Here is a 22190-nt window from a genome sequence, read left to right as displayed (position 1 = left end):
TATGGTTACAGGGCGGCCCTTGCCTCTGCCCACCAGGCCCAGCCCCTCCCCCAGACCCTGAGTGTTCTGGAGAGTACACCCCAGGTCAGGGGAATGCACACCATAATAAGGTATACACACTGCATACTGTATACACACTGCATACTGTATACACACTGCATACTGTATACACGGTACATACTGTATACACGCTGCATACTGTATACACACTGCATACTGTATACACACTGGATACTGTAAAACGACTACCTCTTGAACTAATGTAGAATGACTCACTATACTACTAGTATAACTACCTCTAGAACTAATGTAGAATGACCCACTATACTACTAGTATAACTACCTCTAGAACTAATGTATAACGACCCACTGTACTACTAGTATAACTACTACCTCTAGAACGAATGTAGAACAACCCACTGTACTACTAGTATAACTACTACCTCTAGAACTAATGTAGAAAGACCCACTATACTACTAGTAGAACTGCCTCTAGAACTAATGTAGAACGACCCACTATACTACTAGTATAACTACTACCTCTAGAACTAATGTAGAATGACCACTATACTACTAGTAGAACTACCTCTATAACTAATGTAGAACGGCCCAATATACTACTAGTATAACTACTACCTCTATAACTAATGTAGAATGACCACTATACTACTAGTAGAACTACCTCTAGAACTAATGTAGAACAACCCACTGTACTACTAGTATAACTACTATCTCTAAAACTAATGTAGAATGACCCACTGTACTGCTAGTATAACTACCCTTAGAACTAATATAGAACAACCCAGTATACTACTAGTATAACTACCTCTAGAACTAATGTAGAACGACCCACTATAATACTAGTAGAAAACCTACCTCTAGAACTAATATAGAACAACCCACTATACTACTAGTAGAACTACCTCTAGAACTAATGTAGACCAACCCACTATACTACTAGTAGAACTACCTCTAGAACTAATGTAGAACGACCCACTATACTGCTAATATAGCTATGTCTAGTACTAATGTAGAATGACCCACTGTACTACTAGTATAACTACCTCTAGAATTAATGTAGAACGACCCACAGTACTACTAGTATAACTACTACCTCTAGAACTAATGTAGAACGTCCCACTATACTTCTAGTATAACTACTACCTCTAGAACTAATGTAGAACAACCCACTATACTACTAGTAGAACTACCTCTAGAACTAATGTAGAACGTCCCACTATACTACTAGTATAACTACTACCTCTAGAACTAATGTAGAAGGACCCACTGTACTACTAGTATAACTACCTCTAGAACTAATGTAGAACGACCCACTATAATACTAGTCAGGTATTTTACTAACACAGCCCAGGTCATGGGATGCACACCATCATCAGGTATCAGTAATAACCACTGCACTACACACTACTCAATAAACCAACTGATCTAGAGTCAGATAATAACACAGGTAGGTCAGAGCATAAACATACTGTAGCAAGCATTCACTTCCACAATGTGGGTTGAGTGCAACTACATGGCCCGTAGTGTCTATTTTTTTTTTGTCTGGCCCCTGACTGTCTTGCATTAGTCTGGTTCCTGACTGTCTTTTATCTGTCTGATCCTGAACTCTCTTTTATCTGTCTGATCCTGGACTCTATTTTATCTGTCTGGTCCCTGACTGTCTTTTATCCGTCTGGTCCCTGACTGTCTTTTATCTGTCTGGTCCTTGACAGTTTTTTTTATCTGTCTGGTCCCTGACTGTCTTTTATCTGTCTGGTCCCTGACCGTTTTTTATCTGTCTGGTCCCTGACTCTCTTTTATATGTCTGGCCACTGACTGTTTCATCTGTCTGCCCCCTGACCGTCTTTTATCTGTATGGTCTCTGACTGTCTCATCTGTCTGCCCCCTGACCGTCTTTTATCTGTCTGGTCCCTGACTGTCTTTTATCTGTCTGGTCCCTGACCGTCTTATCAGTTTTGTCTCTGACTGTCTTTTATCTGTTTGGTCCCTGACTGTCTTGTATCCGTCTGGTCCCTGACTGTCTTTTATCTGTCTGATCCTGGACTCTCTTTTATCTGTCTGATCCTGAACTCTCTTTTATCTGTCTGATCCTGGACTCTATTTTATCTGTCTGGTCCCTGACTGTCTTTTATCTGTCTTGTCCTTGACAGTTTTTTATTTGTCTGGTCCCTGACTGTCTTTTATCTGTCTGGACCCTGAATTCCTTTTATCTGTCTGGTCCCTGACTCTCTTTTATCTGTAGGGTCTCTGACTGTCTTTTATCTGTCTGGTCCCTGACTCTCTTTTATCTGTAGGGTCTCTGACTGTCTTTTATCTGTAGGGTCCCTGACTGTCTTTTATCTGTCTGGTCCCTGACTGCCTTTTATCTGTCTGGTCCCAGACTTATTTTTATTTGTCTGGTCCCTGACTGTCTTTTATCTGTCTGGACCCTGAATTCCTTCTATCTGTCTGGTCCCTGACTGTCTTTTATCTGTCTGGTCCCAGACTGATTTTTATTTGTCTGGTCTCTGACTGTCTTTTATTTGTCTGGTCCCTGACTGTTTTTGATCTGTCTGGACCCTGAATTCCTTCTATCTGTCTGGTCCCTGACTGTCTTTTATCTGTCTGGACCCTGAATTCCTTCTATCTGTCTGGTCCCTGACTGTCTTTTATCTGTCTGGTCCCAGACTGATTTTTATTTGTCTGGTCCCTGACTGTCTTTTATCTGTCTGGACCCTGAATTCCTTCTATCTGTCTGGTCTCTGACTGTCTTTTATTTGTCTGGTCCCTGACTGTCTTTTATCTGTCTGGACCCTGAATTCCTTCTATCTGTCTGGTCTCTGACTGTCTTTTATTTGTCTGGTCCCTGACTGTCTTTTATCTGTATGGTCCCTGAGGGTTTTTTATTTGTCTGGTCCCTGAGTGTCTTTTATTTGTCTGGTCCCTGAGTGTCTTTTATTTGTCTGGTCCCTGACTGTCCTACTTCTTCTGCCCAGAAACAAAGAGACAAGCAGGGATGAGTTCATCTTCTACTCGAAGAGACTGATGCGTCTGCTGATTGAACGAGCGCTTTCCTTTCTTCCCTCAGAGGTACGTATGACAGAGAGACAGAGAGATAGAAAGACTGCTCTGTTCTACTGTACCTTAACGTTCATACCCAAAGAGCATATTTGAATGTAGTTTCATTTAGAAAGAGATGAAAAGATAGAGGGAGAAGAATTGAGTGATGGAAAAATGGGGGTAAGAAAGATGGAAAGAGAGTGTAAGAGATGGAAAGAGCATGAGAGGTCAAGATTGCGAGATGGTGCGAGAGAGAAAAAAAGAAGAGAGAGTCTGGCCTCTGGAGTATGGAAACTGTCAATCCACCGCAGTGGAAAGTTCTCACTATAAAACCAAAAAGACACACACATACCGCGACTGCACAAACACACCATATCACTTGAATCGCACAGCAACTACAGTACACTGTGTATGTACCACCCACTACAGCTAGAGCTGTTGGAGTAAATAAGTGTTTTATTGATTGTTTAGTGTGGCCAACTGGACATGCACCATGGGTTCGTTGTCTTGAGGTCTGTACTCATAAGTTTATCCTCCTCTCTCTCTCTCTCTCTCTCTCTCTCTCTCTCTCTCTCTCTCTCTCATTCCACAGAGCCATATAGTTCAAACACCGCAGGGAGAGGACTATGAAGGCAGGACTTTCCACGGGAAGAGGGTGAGTTGAGCTTTCTTTTTCTTCCTGCCTGTTTTTCTATCCATCTCTCTCACTTTCTCTCTCTCACTTTCTCCTTCCTGTTCACTTGTTTCTATCTCTCCATTTCAGCCGGCTAGTTCCCTCTGATCAGAAAACTCAATCTGTGTGATTCAAATTAGCTTTATATAATAGCACATTTCAATCTGTTATTAGATGTTAACTCAGTCCTGTGTATTTATCAGCCAGTGTTGTCATGATGAACAGTATGGTATTACTGCTGTCATGTTCTTGTTGTTAAATGTACTGTACTCAGTTGTCAGTCAGTATGTTCGAAATCCATGAACCTGGTTTCTCTTCTGGTTTTCCATAGATCACTGGAGTGTCCATCCTGCGAGCAGGAGAGACCATGGAGCCAGCTCTCCGGGCGGTGTGTAAAGATGTCCGCATCGGTAAGATCCTGATCCAGACCAACCAGGACACAGGAGAACCAGAGGTATGGATCTGGAGAACACACATGCTTGAAGCTTTAAGTAGGACTGCAGGACCTGACCAGGGAAAAGTTGGAGGCATAGTTATAGCCTTTTTGTCTGTCTTTCATTCTTCCCTTCATCCCCTCTTTCCTCCCTGTCCCTCCCTCTCTCTCAGCTGCATTATCTGCGTCTGCCTAAGGACATTGGTGAGGACCATGTGATTCTGATGGACTGCACCGTGTCTACTGGGGCTGCTGCCATGATGGCCGTACGAGTCCTACTGGTAGGTGATTCTGATGGACTGCACCGTGTCTACTGGAGCTGCTGCCATGATGGCCATACGTACGAGTCCTACTGGTAGGTAATTCTGATGGACTGCACCGTGTCTACTGGGGCTGCTGCCATGATGGCCATACGTACGAGTCCTACTGGTAGGTGATTCTGATGGACTGCACCGTTTGTACTGGGGCTGCTGGCATGATGGCCGTACGAGTCCTACTGGTAGGTGATTCTGATGGACTGCACCGTGTCTACTGGGACTGCTGCCATGATGGCCGTACGAGTCCTACTGGTAGGTAATTCTGATGGACTGCACCGTGTGTACTGGGGCTGCTGCCATGATGGCCATACGTACGAGTCCTACTGGTAGGTGATTCTGATGGACTGCACCGTTTGTACTGGGGCTGCTGCCATGATGGCCGTACGAGTCCTACTGGTAGGTGATTCTGATAGACTGCACCGTGTCTACCGGGGCTGCTGCCATGATGGCCATACGTACGAGTCCTACTGGTAGGTGATTCTGATGGACTGCACCGTGTCTACTGGGACTGCTGCCATGATGGCCGTACGAGTCCTACTGGTAGGTAATTCTGATGGACTGCACCGTGTGTACTGAGGCTGCTGCCATGATGGCCATACGTACGAGTCCTACTGGTAGGTGATTCTGATGGACTGCACCGTGTCTACTGGGGCTGCTGCCATGATGGCCATACGTACGAGTCCTACTGGCAGGTGATTCTGATGGACTGCACCGTGTGTACTGGGCCTGCTGGCATGATGGCCGTACAAGTCCTACTGGTAGTTGATTCTGATGGACTGCACCATGTGTACTGGGGCTGCTGCCATGATGGCCGTACGAGTCCTACTGGTAGGTGATTCTGATGGACTGAACCGTGTGTACTGGGGCTGCTGCCATGATGGCCATACGTACGAGTCCTACTGGCAGGTGATTCTGATGGACTGCACCATGTCTACTGGGGCTGCTGCCATGATGGCCGTACGAGTCCTACTGGTAGGTGATTCTGATGGACTGCACCGTGTGTACTGGGGCTGCTGGCATGATGGCCATACGTACAAGTCCTACTGGTAGGTGATTCTGATGGACTGCACCGTGTCTACTGGGGCTGCTGCCATGATGGCCGTACGAGTCCTACTGGTAGGTGATTCTGATGGACTGCACCGTGTGTACTGGAGCTGCTGCCATGATGGCCATACGTACGAGTCCTACTGGTAGGTGATTCTGATGGACTGCACCGTGTGTACTGGGGCTGCTGCCATGATGGCCATACGTACGAGTCCTACTGGTAGGTGATTCTGATAGACTGCACCGTGTCTACTGGGGCTGCTGCCATGATGGCCGTACGAGTCCTACTGGTAGGTGATTCTGATGGAATCTGATGATGCATCTCTCTCCGTGTCTGTGTCTTGTGTAGGACCATGATGTCCAGGAGGATAAGATCCTGTTGGTGTCTCTTCTGATGGCTGAGATGGGGGTTCACTCTGTGGCCTACGCCTTCCCTCAGGTCCAAATCATCACCACCGCCGTCGACAAGAAGGTCAACGACCTCTTCCACATCATACCCGGCATAGGTGAGAAAGGCAGTTTCCGTGAGTGTGTCTGCGCGCACGTGTGCATGCTCTGCTTCAAACTCTAATCTCTACTATTCTTTGTCCCTTGTGTGAAGGAAATTTCGGTGACCGGTACTTTGGCACGGACGCACCCCCAGAATGGAGCGATGAGGAGATGGATGAGCCCAGTTACTGATGGGACAATGGGCAGACCCATTTGAATGATTCAGGGGAGCACCGTTTGGAGGATGATTGAGGAATGTGCTTTTTACCCCACTGGGCAGCTACGTACACCCCCTTATTCTGGGGACCAAAGAAGACACCCTGGAGTACTAGAGCACCTTGAATTTCACTGAGATACAGAAAATTAGTCAAAGATTTACAAAGGACAGTTTTTGTATATTTCTATTTGAGTTTTATGCCAATGCTGTTGTGGGAAAGTTGTAATAGTAAATGTAGTACTTTTTGTAATGTGAATGTTTGTTTGTAAAATGTTCTATTTTTGGTTGTTTGAATTATGTTTTTTGAGGGTGACCCACATTCAATAAGAGCTAATTGCAAAACACACTTTTTTATTTCTTTCTCAGAGCTTAATTATTAACCTTTCAGAATGCAATCCAAAAAATACACAGCCATATTGTTCATTCTCTCTGCTCATAGAAGGTGCCTTCTTTCAAGGAACACTTTACCGGAAAATTGTGTAGGCGTAACTTTTTAACTCTCTGGTTTCCCCTCTTCTCTGCTTTGTAGCTACTGACCAAACCACAGTCTTGCAAATTGTTAACACTTAGTCCTCTTTTCACAGCAAGGCCTAAATATACTCCCACATCCTGATCTACCTGCTAGTCTACCTGTGAGTGGCTCCTCCACCCATGACCCGCAGCTCGGTTAGCCTTGACCGCTTTCATTGCCCTTAAACATCAGCACTTTATTCATGAAGTTTCCTCTGTCTGCGTATGATTCTGGGCCTATGCTGCCTATCATAATGAGGCCTTACAACTATTGTTGTCATGCTTAATGTTTCCTAGTGACATCGGCGTAGGCTACACCACCTTTAATTTGTGCTTTGTCTGCAACATAGAGACGAGAGAGACGGAGAAAATGTACAGGAAGGATATGGTGGTTGTCCTCTTCTCATGGAAACTAACCTTGATATCTTCCATCACTTTCATCACTAACCCACCGCTGACACCAAGAAGGCGGTGGGGTAAAAATAGGATGACACTGACTTAAACGGTGGGCTACTGGGCTATTAAACAAAAAAGTTTTACAATTCAGAATAGGCCTGCAGTTCTAATGAGCGCTACCGCGGTGCCCTGGAAAGATGGATCATGGTTGTGAGGACAGTCACCAAGACACCTGTCCGCTGCAGAGGTAAAACTCTCACGCCAGGGTTGCAAGGTAGGGCTGTCTGACATATGGCGCAACATTGTGTAGGTTAATATTATTCCTAGAAGAGATTTAAGAGCTTTATGAAATTCTCTTTATTTCTGATCAGGTTATTACATTTGGGAATTTTAAAGGTTGCATGGGCTAATAATTAGCCTACATCATTCAGTTTTTGGAGGGTTTGAAATGGAATGTGTTTTGAATTTTACTCTACATTTAAATTTATTTATGGAAATTAAATTGAATTTAAGCTTGATCTGAGCTTTTAAAACTTTGTCACATAATGGTTTCATGATTCTGCAGACCACAATCAAATAAACCATATACATACCAGTACTATAGCTTAAATATGGCGTTGTGTAATGTGTAATTATTTATTTGTGTAGATTATAGGTTTTTACCATACAGCATCTATTGAGATGTAATGGAAAATGTATCACAACCAGCACCAGTCACAAACAGGAAAGAGGTGTGTTTGTCTGTGTGTGAGTATTTGGCGGGTGCTTTGTGTCCCCACTGGCAGTACAGGAGCCTGATGAGGTCACAAATGCAGTAGCAGGGTAGCTATAAGACCTCTAGCTACCCTGTGAATCTAGTCTTCAACTGTAACCTGTTGGTCTCATTCTAGCCTTTGCATTCAAACGCGAACCTGCTGGTTTATTTCACACTCAAAGTATAGGCTTACCATTGCCCTTTGTAGGTGCAGATTTTTGCTGTGACAAGAGTTGAAAAGACAGGACAGTAAGCGAATAAAACGTTTATGAGATGAGTAGCATAGTGACTACTAGTGAAGTCTGTAGATGGTTTTATGGGGTAGCTGTCGGGATCCAGGAGTAAGAAGATCTGCCACGTGGGTAAGTAGGGAGTGGGGAGTCTCAAAGCCGTCTTACAGGCTTGACTTGGCACTCTTACCTTGTTTCTCCTTTTGCTATAAAAGGGAACGCAGGGGGAAACAAACAGACTGACTTGTAGGATTGTTGTTTGTTTGGTTAATGTGTTCGCTGGCAGGGTGTTTGTATCTGGGTGTCTAATGCTAAAGTGGTGCGGTCTGAGTCTGAGACGGTGTTCAGTAATGCTGATGCATCCCACAAAGTAAATTATTTATACACCTAGATATTTCTGAATAGTTTGAAAGGTAGAAAGAGCCAGAATGACAGAGGATAGAGTATTTTCTGTTTGTGTGTTTCTCTGTTTTGTGTGTTCATGGTGTGTGTAGGCTATGAATGTGTTTCTGTGTTTTGTGTGTTCATGGAGGTGTGTGTAGGCTATGAATGTGTTTCTGTGTTTTGTGTGTTCATGGAGGTGTGTGTAGGCTATGAATGTATTTCTGTGTTTTGTGTGTTCATGGAGGTGTGTGTAGGCTATGAATGTGTTTGTGTTTTTCTGCTTGAACAGACAAGACTTTAATTTGTCCTCAAACTCCGGTTCGTCAGCCCATGAAACACTGTCTCACATTGGCCCAGTACTGCGAAGAAAAGCAACGTCTTTATTGTGCTTAGACCGGCCCAGCCTGGTCCAGACCAGATTAGACTGGTCCAGACCAGATTAGACTGGTCCAGATCAGATCAGACTGGTCCAGATCAGATTAGACTGGTCCAGACCAGACTGGTCTAGACTGGATCAGAGCAGATCCAGAACAAGATGGTGCATGGGACAGCAGCAGTAAGAATCTCCTACTGTGTTGTTTCTGTGTTTTGTGTGTTCATGGAGGTGTGTGTAGGCTATGAATGTGTTTCTGTGTTTTGTGTGTTCATGGATGTGTGTGTAGGCTATGAATGTGTTTCTGTGTTTTGTGTGCTCATGAAGGTGTGTGTAGGCTATGTAAGTGTGTGTTAATAAAACACAGATGTAACTTGCACCGCGCCCCTATCATGGTCAGGCCAGGGTTCGGTGACTTGTGTTTGTGTTGTTGTGAGAGCCAGTGAGTGCATTAGGCTTGAACAGACAATACTTTAATTTGTCCTCTGAGTGGTTTTAATGTACAAAGACCCAGGGCCTCTCTTCCAACCTATCCTTTCTCCTCCAATACAAAATGTCTCTGCATAATAGAGACATATACCAATGGTAATGTCTGCCTGTGTGTTGGTCTGTCTGTCAATAGATGTCTTTCCCCTGAAAGGTGTGAAGGACTGTATACACCTGAAGAAGCCTATCAAAAGTCTCATTTGAATAGCTCAAAGACTGCAATTCAAAAACGGTTCAAATGTAGACTAACAGAACAGATTTTCTCCCTACTGCAACTGGACCAGATGCACCACCATGGCTGGTTTCTAGAGCCCCGTTTGGACCTAGTTTGGACCAGTTGCACCATGCATCTCCAAGGAAGTATCTGGAGCGGTGCTTTCCAGGACTGTCCAACTTGAGAATGGTGACTTTAAACTCAATCTCAGGTTCGTCAGCCCATGAAACACTGTCTCACATTGTCCCAGTACTGCGAAGAAAAGCAGAAAAACTAGCAACGTCTTTACTGTGCTTAGACCGGCCCAGACTGGTCCAGACTAGATCAGACTGGTCCAAACCAGATCAGATGGGTCCAGACCAGATCAGACTGGATCAGAGCAGATCAGACTGGATCAGAGCAGATCCAGACTGGTCCAGACCAGATCAGACTGGTCCAGACCAGATCAGACTGGTCCAGAGCAGATCAGACTGGTCCAGACCAAACCAGACTGGTCCAGACCAGATCAGACTGGTCCAGACCAGATCAGACTGGATCAGACCAAACCAGACTGGTCCAGACTAGATCAGACTGGTCCAAACCAGATCAGATGGGTCCAGACCAGATCAGACTGGATCAGAGCAGATCAGACTGGATCAGAGCAGATCCAGACTGGTCCAGACCAGACCAGACTGGTCCAGACCAGATCAGACTGGTCCAGACCAGATCAGACTGGTCCAGACCAAACCAGACTGGTCCAGACCAGATCAGACTGGATCAGAGCAGATCCAGAACAAGATGATGCATGGGACAGCAGCAGTAACTTATAATGTTTTGATAAGCATCTACTAATGCTTATTAATATTATAATACAAATGTATTGTTTTTAATGCTCCTACCTAAACACATTATAAGTACGTTCTTTTGAGACAAAAAAACGAATAAAGCTGTATGCATCAAACCATAAATAGCCTAAAAATGAAGTTGTTTCTTCTTCTTTTATTATTACCTAGAAGTTGGGATCTGACCTCTGTCCTCTCTAGATGATTGAGGTGAAGTTCTTTATGGTTTCCTTTTGATTTTCACCATCCATTTACTGGATCCAGGCACTACTCCACCGACTAGATGTACATTGTCCTTTAAACCTCTAGAGGGAGTCGTATCCTCACTAATCTGAGTAAATGACAATGGGCAGGAGGCTGTTGTTGAAGGAGAACGGGCACCAACAGTTCAGCTAAATTACACATTTAAATTAATAATTTTACGTAAATAGATAGATAAATAAATATATTATTTCATACAAATATAAATAACAGGTTGAAAAGAGCTGTTTCATATTTTTAAAATGTACAGGTGAGTTCAGGAAACAAACAAATCTCTGGATTTACAGCCAGAGTAGTGATGCACTGATTTCCATACTCTTTTAAAACAACACAAGTTTCAAGTTTTGTTAGTCGTATGTACAGGATACCCATGGTATACACCGTCCAACTAAATGCTTGATTAGTTTATTTGTCAGTTGATCCGAGCGGAAGATGTTGACCCCCAGATGACACCAGGGATCTCTTTCAGAGGGGTCAAAGGTCAGATTGAAACTAGGTCATATGTTATGACTATAATTTATTTTTATTTAACTACCCAAGATAGTTAAGAACAAATTCTTATTTACAATGACGGCCTACCCCAGATGACACTGGGCCAATTGTGCGTCAACCTATGGGACTCCCAATCACACCCGGATGTGTTACAGCCTGAAATCAAACCAGGGACTGTAGTGATGCCTCTTGCACTGAGATGCAGTGCCTTAGACCACTGCGCCACACGGGAGCCCGTTGTGATGGCGGTCAGGTCAGGTCTGGTCAGGTCTAAGCAGGTAATTTCAGGTCAGGTCAGGTCAGGTCAGGTCAGGTCTGGTCAGGTCTGTGGGTGATGGGTGATGGGTGGGTATTTGAGCTCTATTTACAGACCTTGGCTTCCTTGTTTTGTGGAACGCTGAATTCAGCAAGCTAGGTTAGCCCCGCCCGAGTTTTGTGTGTATATGTGTGTGTGTGTGTGTGTGTGTGTGTGTGTGTGTCCATATGCAGGCGAGGTCAATGCAGATTGAAACAGCACAGCCTCAGAGCACTGTGGGGGCGGAACACTTCCTCTTTCCCTACTGCTACTTCCTGTCTGTTCTCTAACTGTATACCACACCCATATCCCCCTGACAACTGCCCTCCGCACTCAGTCCCCCACCACAACCTCCCACAGTCTCTACATCACTCCATCCGCCCGCCACTAACCTCCTCCCATTCTTTCTCTGTTCTATATCACACCATCACCCCGATCCCACAAGCCTCCACCCCCTCACACCATCCCCAAGCCACTACCCTCCCATACCATATCTCTCCTAAAAGCACTCTACCACCCCCCCCCCCTCTTTCTTTCTCTTTCTCTTTCTTTCAACCTCTTTCTTAATTCTATTCAATTCAAGTGAAATAGATAATTATCCAAAGTTAAATAAACAATATGAAATGAACAGTAAACATTACACTACAAAAGTTCAACAATAATAAAGTCATTTCAAATGTCATATTATGTCTATATACAGTGTTGCAACAATGTACACATGGTTCAAGTAAAACAAAAAAAAAGGTTGTTTTTATAATGGTGTTTGTTGTTCACTGGCTGCCCTTTTCATGTGGCAACAGGTCACACATCTTGATGCTGTGATGTCACACCATGGTATTTCACCCAGGAGATATGGGAGTTTATCAAAATCTCTCTCTCCCCTGAAGCCCACACCCCTATTCTCCTGCTCCACTCCTGACCCTGACAGCTAATTATAAATTATAACCCTGACCTCTAATATCATCTGCATGTGTGTGTGTGTGTGTGTGTGCGTGCGTGCGTGTGTGTGTGCGTGCGTGCGTGCGTGTGTGTGTGCGCGCGCACGTGCATGTGTGCATGCGTGTGTGAGGTGTGTGAGCTCAATGTGCATATGTCTGTGTGGAACTGTGTGGGTGTTTGTGTGAACTGCATGTGTGTGTGGGTGTGTGTGAGAGAGACAAAACGAGTGCGTATAAGTGTGTGGGGTGATGTTCAGGAGGGAGTTGCCCCCTCTCCACCCCTCTCCCTACCTACCTGCTCCAGACTCTTTGAGTCATACATCACTCCCTTGCTTTTGGTTCCTGCTCCTCTACATACTGTACAGGAGGACTGAACACAGGAGTACTGACAGCAGGAGTACTGACTGCAGGAGTACTGACTGCAGGAGTACTGACTATAGGAGTACTGACTACAGGAGTACTGACTATTGGAGTACTGACTACAGGAGTACTGACTACAGGAGTACCGACGATAGGAGTACTGACTGCAGGAGTACTGACTACAGGAGTACTGACTATAGGAGTACTGACTATAGGAGTACTGACTATAGGAGTACTGACTATAGGAGTACTGACTATAAGAGTACTGACTACAGGAGAACTGACTATAGGAGTACTGACTATAGGAGTACTGACTACAGGAGTACTGACTATAGGAGTACTGACTATAGGAGTACTGACTTCAGGAGTACTGACTAGAGGAGTACTGACTATAGGAGTACTGACTGCAGGAGTACTGACTATAGGAGTACTGACTATATGAGTACTGACTATAGGAGTACTGACTATAGGAGTACTGACTATAGGAGTACTGACTGCAGGAGTACTGACTATAGGAGTACTGACTATAGGAGTACTGACTATAGGAGTACTGACTACAGGAGTACTGACTACAGGAGTACTGACTACAGGAGTACTTACAATAGGAGTACTGACTACAGGAGTACTTACTATAGGAGTACTGACTATAGGAGTACTGACTACAGGAGTACTGACTACAGGAGTACTGACTATAGGAGTACTGACTACAGGAGTACTGACTACAGGAGCACTGACTACAGGAGTACTGACAATAGGAGTACTGACTATAGGAGTACTGACTAAAGGAGTACTGACTATAGGAGTACTGACTATAGGAGTACTGACTACAGGAGAACTGACTTCTGTAGGCCTGAACCTAGGCTTCTGTATGCCTGAACCTAGGCTTCTGTAGGGCTGAACCTTGGCTTCTGTAGGGCTGAAACTAGGCTTCTGTTGGCCTGAACCTTGGCGTCTATAGGCCTGAACCTTGGCTTCTGTAGGCCTGAATCTTGGCTTCTGTAGGGCTGAGCCTAGGCTTCTGTCGGCCTGAACCTTGGCTTCTGTAGTCCTGAACCTTGGCTTCTGTAGGTCTGAACCTTGGCTTCTGTAGGGCTGAAACTAGGCTTCTGTTGGCCTGAACCTTGGCGTCTATAGGCCTGAACCTAGGCTTCTGTAGGGCTGAACCTTGGCTTCTGTAGGCCTGAACCTTGGCTTCTGTAGGGCTGAACCTTGGCTTCTGTAGGCTTGAACCTATGCTTCTGTAGGCCTGAACCTAGGCTTCTGTAGGGCTGAACCTTGGCTTCTGTAGTCCTGAACCTTGGCTTCTGTAGGCCTGAACCTTGGCTTCTGTAGGTCTGAACCTTGGCTTCTGTAGGCCTGAACCTTGGCTTCTGTAGAGCTGAACCTTCGCTTCTGTAGGCCTGAACCTTGGCTTCTGTAGGCCTGAACCTAGGCTTCTGTAGGGCTGAACCTTGGCTTTTGTAGGCCTGAACCTAGGCTTCTGTACGCCTGAACCTTGGCTTCTGTAGGGCTGAACCTTAGCTTCTGTAGGCCTGAACCTTGGCTTCTGTAGGGCTGAACCTATGCTTCTGTAGGCCTGAACCTTGGCTTCTGTAGGGGTGAACCTAGGCTTCTGTAGGCCTGAACCTTGGCTTCTGTAGGGCTGAACCTTGGCTTCTGTAGGCCTGAACCTTGGCTTCTGTAGGCCTGAACCTTTGCTTCTGTAGGCCTGAACCTTGGCTTCCGTAGGCCTGAACCTTGGCTTCTGTAGGCCTGAACCTTGGCTTCTGTAGGCCTGAACCTTGGCTTCTGTAGGCCTGAACTTTGGCTTCTGTAGGCCTGAAACTAGGCTTCTGTAGGCCTGAACCTAGGCTTCTGTAGGCCTGAACCTAGGCTTATGTAGGCCTGAACTTGTCATGTTGATGTATGTGGTTTGAATTATTTAGTTCTAGCCAATACCCGGGATGTTCTCTGTTTATTTTACAATTTGTATCATGTTAAATATTAGCTACTCTCTGGAGTCACCTTCAATAATACACACATACATTTATAGCTGTCTCTTTAGTGTTAGTTTTCTTCAATGTGCAACTTACATTTGGCATCATTCCATTCCATGTACCTTTCTTTCCTATGTCACGTCTGTGTAGTTGTTCCCGAGGGTTGCTAGCATTAGTGGATCATATTAGGCTAACGTTGTTCAATAATTTGGGACATGTAGCCTATTTGAATCACTATGGAAGTCAGACCACATGTAGCAGGTTAAACCTGGAGCCTGGCGCACGGTTCACCATGGCTGGACCGTTGTCCTACAGTTCCATGATTAGTGAGAATTAGGGTAGATTTATAGGACTATTGTTCAACCCCTATTGAACACTTAAATAATCTACCAGATCAGAGTATTTTTGAATCTACCAGTTGCTGCTGAAACTGAGACCCAGATGCTTGTTTTCTGAACCCATTCTCTCAGTGTATTCTACTCTATCCATTCCTATGATATATAACCAATTGCAATTTGTACAATATGTCACGAGTTTGCAAAACGTACAATATTTCATGAACTTGCTAAAACGGATGATATTTTACGAATTCCAATTTGCTGTTGCTAACGTTAGCTTGGTGGCTAAAGCTAACATTAGCTAGCTCTAGGCGTTAAAGGTTAAGGTTAGGGTTAGGAGTTAGCTAAAACGGTTCAGGTTAGCTTTAGGAGAAGGGTTAGCTAACATAATAAGTAGTTGTAAAGTAGCTAAAAAGTAGTAAGTAGTTGCAAAGTGGAGGGAGAATTGATTATTGAGATTATTGAGACAACCAGGTTCAACTCTTCTTTTAGGGTGTGTGTGTGTGTGTGTGTGTGTGTGTGTGTGTGTGTGTGTGTGTGTGTGTGTGTGTGTGTGTGTGTGTGTGTGTGTGTGTAGGGGCCTTGAGGCCATCTGGACATAGAGGCTGGAGAAGGAACAGCAAAATGAGAAAGAGAGAAACCTTTCAAAAGCATATCTACCTGAACATGGACATACTGGATCATATAACATATTCTGTATAAATGTCATCAACAACATTACCTAGCGTCCTCCGTTGCTCTCCCCATCCCCTCCCACATGACTCCCTTGCTTCACCTCCCTGCTCAAGCCCACTCTCCTCTTTCCCACCACTTACCCCCTCAGACCCCCCACCTCCCACCTCTCCTGGCCTCTGTCAGCAGGGGTCAGCTTATGACTCTCTCCACTCGCTTTCCCCTCTCTCTCCTGACCTCCCCGTTTCTCCATCTCTCTCTCCCTCTGACCTCCTGTAGTCTCACTCTCCTCTCTCTTTCTTTCTTATTATTCTACCTTTATTTCAACAAGGAACACAGACTGAGACCAAGGTCTCTTTTACAGCTGGGCCCTGCGTATACATGTTTACACATACAGTAAAGGTACAATGATTAAGAAACTACACAAGACAAACAAAACCATCACAGATAACACACAAAAAAATAAAATACAACATCAAATTTAATTTACACACAGGTTATTCTACTAACAGCACTAGAACTTGCATTTCCCGAAACAGTTACAAGCAATACAAAAATAAAAATCCTCCAATAAATATTTAAAAAGGGGGACAAGAGTCTCAAGTTTAAGTTTAGTCTGCAGGCTATTCCAGAGGCAAGGAGTGTAACAGGAAAAGGCATCCAAACCCAACTCTGTGGAAATCACATGGGCCTCAAGTGTAATCCATGCTTGAGACCTGGTTTTAGGAATTCTAATTCTAATATTGATGAGTGATGATAAATAAGAAGGTAGCTTATTCAGAAGTGCTTTATAGACAAACATGAGAGCATGTTGTTCTCGTCTCACGGACAGCGAAGTCCAACCCTCATTACGATATAAAACACAGTGGTGAGTTCTGTAGCTAGAACCCGTAATAAACCTAAGTGCGCAATGATAAGTAGCATCCAGCAATTTAAGTGTTGATGCCGTAGCATGTAAATAATATCCCCATAATCTATAACAGACATAAAAGTAGCTTGCACAATTTGTCTTCTATTTGTAGAGGACAAACATGTCCTGTTTCTATTGGGAAAGCCCAGCTTGATTTTTAGCCGTTTACAGTTCGTCAACATGCATTTATAAGACAGTTCATCATCCAACCATATCCCTAAGTATTTATATGCAGAGACCTGATTCATTTGAGAACCATCTAAGCTCGTAAGTGTAAGTGTATTTTCAACAACTTTTTGAACCTATTAAAACTCATAAAATGTGTTTTCTTTGCATTTAAAACAAGTTTCAGCTGTATAAAAGACCTGTATCTATACCGGTCTATACTGGTATCTCTCTTTCTTTTCTCAGCACTCAGCTCTCCTCTCATTGTTTGACCCACTTTCTCTCCATCTCTCTCTCTCCATCTCTCTCTCCCTCTCTCCATCTCTCTCTACCTCTTTTCCTCTCTCTATCCATCTCCCTCTCTGACTGGCTGCTCATAGAGACTGTATTGATTAGGGTTTCTATTTACCTCCAATGCTCTGCTACTCTCCTTCCCTCTCTCTCTCTCTCTCTCTCTCTCTCTCTCTCTCTCTCTCTCTCTCTGTCTCTCCCTCCCTCTCTCTCTCTCTCTCCCTTTCTCTGTCTCTCTGTCTCTGTCTCTGTCTCTGTCTCTCTCTCTCTCTCTCTCTCTCTCTCTCTCTCTCTCTCTCTCTCTTCCCCTTTCTCTGTCCCTCTCTCTCTATCTCTCTACGTTCTTTGTTTCCCCAGTGCATAGTTCTGCTTAAGTCTGTTTGATCACACTGTGTTTGTGTCTAGCTGCCTGCTGTTTTAATTAATTACTTCATTTACTGTAAACCCCCACACACACTGACACAATGACACACACTGACCGACACACACACACACACACACACACACACACACACACACACACACACACACACACACACACACACACACACACACACACACACACACACACACACACACACACACACACACACAGTGACACACACACACACACACACACACATTCCCACACTGACACACACATACACACACACAGACACACACAAACACACACACACACACATGCCTCTATGCACACTACCACATGCACAACATACAAATGCATACACATACAAACCTGCCACACACGATCAAACACACACGTGCTCAGTCTGTCTTCTTAATATTGGGTGTGTTGGCTACCCAGTATTTGTGTGTGTTTTCAAAAAGGCCCATCAGTGTTAAAACATCATTCTTAGCAGAGCACACCTTAAGAACCCTGAGTACTTTAAGGGGATTTACACACACGCAACCACACACACACCCAGGGCTGGGCTGGGATATACTCCCACCACAGCCAGCTGAAGGGAGAGGAGATGAGGTATAGAGAAAATTAGAAACCAAATTAGAGGAACTGGTCAGGCGAGGAGTCGAGGCAGAGGAGAGGGGGAATGTAGGAGAGGAGGAGGAGCGGAAAGGATGGGGGGAGGAAGGGAAGGACAAACAGAGCCTGTGACCTGGGGAGGGAGTGTCTGAGAGCTTTCCCAGCATGCATCAACAAGGAGGTTGCTGAGAGAACAGAAAGATGAGTTAATACAAACTGAAAAAGTGTTTGTGCGTGTGTGTGTTTTAGTGGGAGTCTAAACACACACACACACACACACACACACACACACACACACACACACATTAATACCGTTCCCTCCCAGCTTTCCAAAAAAGCCATCTCCCAACCATTGCATCCCACGCGTTCCCACCATGCCTCTCCCTGAGCCCAGAATCTGGGAATGTTTTAACCCTTTCCATTACGTCCTCTACTCTGGCCGGGGGAGTTAGCATACACACATACTCTAAAATGATGTATTTTGAAAATGGATAGACGGGGTCCAGTTCTCCCCTTCACCCTGAACCCTCATTCGTCACACATGTCATACAACAACCTAACATGCTAAATGTATTAACATCTTCAACAGCAACACAAACATGCAACCAAACGCACAAACAAAAACATATGACATGCTCCTACCACCATGACCCCCACCCCTGCAGTACATCCTACATCTCTTTCATGTAAGTAAGCGGCTTAAACACCTACAGGCTGTGACATCAAGGCCCCACCCACCTCTGACTGCTGTTAGAGAAGGAGAACGCAGAGCTGTGAAGGAGAGCATGTATTCTCTCTATTCTCTCCTTCCCTCTCTTCCTGGCGTTGCCAGTGTGAGCTTGGTTAATGGGGAGCTAAGGCTGTCCCCTCACATTAGCCTGGGCCGAACCAGACAAGCCTTCATCCCCCTCTCTCTCCTACTCCCCTCCTCACCCCCCTCTTTCTTCTCCTCCACTCAGCTCTGGCATCAGTGCAGGTCCCCAATCTCTAAGAACGAGAGTTCCCCTTGTGACAAGGCCAGAAGAGATAGCAGAGGGAGGGAGGGAGGAAGGGAAGGAGTGAGGGAGGGGCAGCAGGATAGGGAGGGAGGGAGGGAGGGAGGGAGGGAGGGAGGGAGGGAGGGAGGGAGGGAGGGAGGGAGGGAGGGAGAGCAAAACATACCGCAGGAGGCAGCTATGATGTAACAGGGAATTTTCCTGGCTTGGGTAGAGACAGAGTGTAATATATTGGAATGTTTCTGTTGGGTTGTCACAGGTTGACGTCCTGTGGGGAAGCCCTTAATGCCCCAGTGTTTGTCTCACAGACCTTATGCAGGTGCCTCATTTATCATCCATGTGTACATTTCTTACTCAATTCTGGCATACATGGAGATTTTTGCCACAAATGATTGGGATTTATCAAACTGTCACATGCAACATATACACATGTTTCCATTAATAAATAAATCAGTTATATTGTGTTTGTGCTACAACCCTTTATGGTAACAAAAACATCCTCATTTGCTGTATGATTTGGAAATGTTGGAAGTGGGCCATGTCTGTTTCTAAAATAAAGCACTATAGTAAACTTGATCACATTTCTGTCGAGGTGTGGGCAGAATCTTTTGCAGTGACTTTTTCAAACAAAAAATGCATCCTGCCTATAGCGAGTGCCAAACACTGGCTGCACATTCTGCATGATTGATTTTATTTTCAAACTATTTTAAAGGAAATGCTAGAGCTCACATTATGCAAAATAGGAATTTTTGTTCAATATTTTGTTTATCAATATATGATAGTGTGTCTATCTCCTGTCTTGGAATTGGCTTGGAGAATAATAGACTATGATGTTGTGCTCATATCTCAGTCACAGCAATGCTGCAGCCGCCTAACACTGTCTAGGCTACAGTCTATTTACTTTGGAGCACGCTTGGCTCACTGCCGTAGTGCAGTTTCCCACTACTCTGCACATTTTGCCATAAGGCTGAGAGAAACTGTTGCTGTTTTAGAGGGATTCTTGAAAGACGGGACAATCAAAACCTTCCACAAATCTTTGTTTTAATATTAACAACATTTGAAATATATACTTCGATAGACCAAAGTATCAGCTATCACACTATGTAAAGGAACAACAGGTGTTTTCTCCTCATAAAAAGCAACTAACTGCATTCACTCTGTCAGAAACGTAAAAGGCATTACATTTTTACAATTATTGTCCAAAAAGTTTTTAAGGGCATTGATTGTTTAATAATTATAGCATTATATTATTCAAATATGTAATACAAATCTCCAAACCTCTTTTTGCTTTGTTTAATAACACTACTAAATGGTCCAGGGCTAATTTCGTTAGCATTTTGGCATGTTTTTCTAGATTTAGCACATAAAACAACATGGAAATGTAACATCTAAATGTATCCCTTAGGTCGTGTACAGTAAATACTTCAGTTGTTTAAGCATATGTTGCAGAACAGTGATTACAATATTTATTCTGAATATTGACAAAATAATAGTTTATGGTTTTACCATGGTGATTCCAATATTGTTTGTTTAAATCTATCAAAAGTAGAGAATTTTCTAGACAATGAACCTCTGAGCTAATTTCTTGCTATACTACACATTTTGCCATTTTAAAGCTAGTTTCCTGTCATTCTAAACATTTATTTCACGGCTTATGTCGTGTTCATATGCCCCATATCTGGGGGGCCTGACCTCCAGGGGGGACCGCAAACAACACGCACCTTTCATTAATGAGGCCCCGGGTCTTTCCCGGCCAAATGCCAGTGATATAATTATAAAGGTTTTACTTCAACCATTACAAACTCTCTGAGTTGTTTATTATGTCAGTGACAATATAGTCCCATTTCCTTTTGTGATGGCAGAACTACCAGAAAATATTTTGGGGTGGGCCTTGAGGTCATCGGGTCAAATCAAACAGCTTGGTGAACTGCAGGAGGTCATTAAAGAGAGTGAGAAAGGGAGAGAGCGAGAGAGAGAAGAAAAAAAGAGCGAGTGGGGGGGGTGACCCTTTCCTGTCCTCCCCTAAGGCACTATGGGTTGGTAAGGAAGGAAGGAAGTAAATGTGAAGAGGAGGAGGAGGAAAGATGATAGGTTGGATTATTGTAGCATAGCAACCCAGGTCTCAGTGTGGGTTGAGGGAGAAGTAATATAACATATCGCTGAGAGGTTCCATCGCTTAGAACAACGACTCAAAATGAACGTGGAAAAACAGGAGCACTTTCTGTATAGAAAAGGGGGAGGGGGTGGGGGGTCAGGGGGTTAGCAGTGATTGGTAGAAAAATCCCTCTCTCCCTCTCTCCCTCTCTACTGCTCTCTCATACTCTCTCTTTCTCTCTCCCTCTATCTGCTCCTGTGCATCATTAAAACAAGCAGAGTAGTGTTCAGAGCGCTGGGCTGCACAGAGACAGTGACCTCCACAAGCAGGAGATGTTTTTGCTTCAGGGAAGAGAAGGTCGTTTTGTACTCCACTTTTCTTTCTGACTACTTCCAAGGGAGTAAATGAGATTTAGAGGGGGGTAGAGCGGGGGAGGGAGAAATGGAAGTGTGAACGGGGTAGAGAAAGAGAGAGAGAGTAGGAAAAAGACAGAAAACACAGTTCTCTGATATGATTCATAACATTGAAATGGACAGAATAGTCTGGACATCCATCATCACGTTATTTTACATAAAGGGAAAAAAATGTAATGGAGTAGAAAGAGACACGGTTTGAGTGAAGAAGAGAAGGAGAAAGGTAGAGAGGGAGACAGGGTCTCATTAAGGTCAAACACAAGACATGCCTGAGTCTGTCCATCTCTACTGGGGAAGGTCACCTCTGGCCGTGGGAGTTACCGGAGAGAAATATAGCCCTGGTGCAAGCTGGCCAGTGGGGGAAAGGTGTGTGTGTGTGTGTCAGCCCCACAGATGGTGGTGGGCAGCCAAGGCTATTCCTCTTCAAAGAAGAGCGTGACTTCAGGGGTGGGGTTGTCTGTAGCCCAGTCCAGGAGCATCTTGCCAACACATAGAGGACTTGTTCACAGAATGGCCGAGGGACATAGCCTTGCTACCATCAGGGAGGTTCCCAGGGGTGAGATGGGGAAAGGCACTGGTGTGATTACCAGGCTAATTGTCGTCGCA

At 44.5% G+C, this 22190-nt stretch overlaps 1 protein-coding gene across 3 annotated transcripts in view; it reads left to right on the top strand.

Annotated features, from left to right (window-relative positions):
• Positions 1-6789, top strand: part of LOC139368871 (uridine-cytidine kinase 1-like 1b) — a 56796-nt gene extending 50007 nt beyond the window's left edge. For all 3 annotated transcript variants that reach the window (XM_071108317.1, XM_071108315.1, XM_071108316.1), the window contains exons 9-15: positions 12-110; positions 2997-3090; positions 3653-3715; positions 4065-4187; positions 4340-4447; positions 5877-6033; positions 6129-6789. In XM_071108317.1, the coding sequence (XP_070964418.1) occupies positions 12-110; positions 2997-3090; positions 3653-3715; positions 4065-4187; positions 4340-4447; positions 5877-6033; positions 6129-6208 (724 nt within the window). In that variant the 3' untranslated portion in view covers positions 6209-6789. The remainder of the gene's footprint in view (positions 1-11; positions 111-2996; positions 3091-3652; positions 3716-4064; positions 4188-4339; positions 4448-5876; positions 6034-6128) is intronic.
• Positions 6790-22190: the final 15401 nt, after the last annotated feature.

This window comes from Oncorhynchus clarkii, chromosome 16 (assembly GCF_045791955.1).
Source record: "Oncorhynchus clarkii lewisi isolate Uvic-CL-2024 chromosome 16, UVic_Ocla_1.0, whole genome shotgun sequence".
Lineage (NCBI taxonomy): Eukaryota > Metazoa > Chordata > Actinopteri > Salmoniformes > Salmonidae > Oncorhynchus > Oncorhynchus clarkii.
Note: the sequence above shows the minus strand (reverse complement) of the source record. Positions and strands in the feature narration are given on the sequence as shown.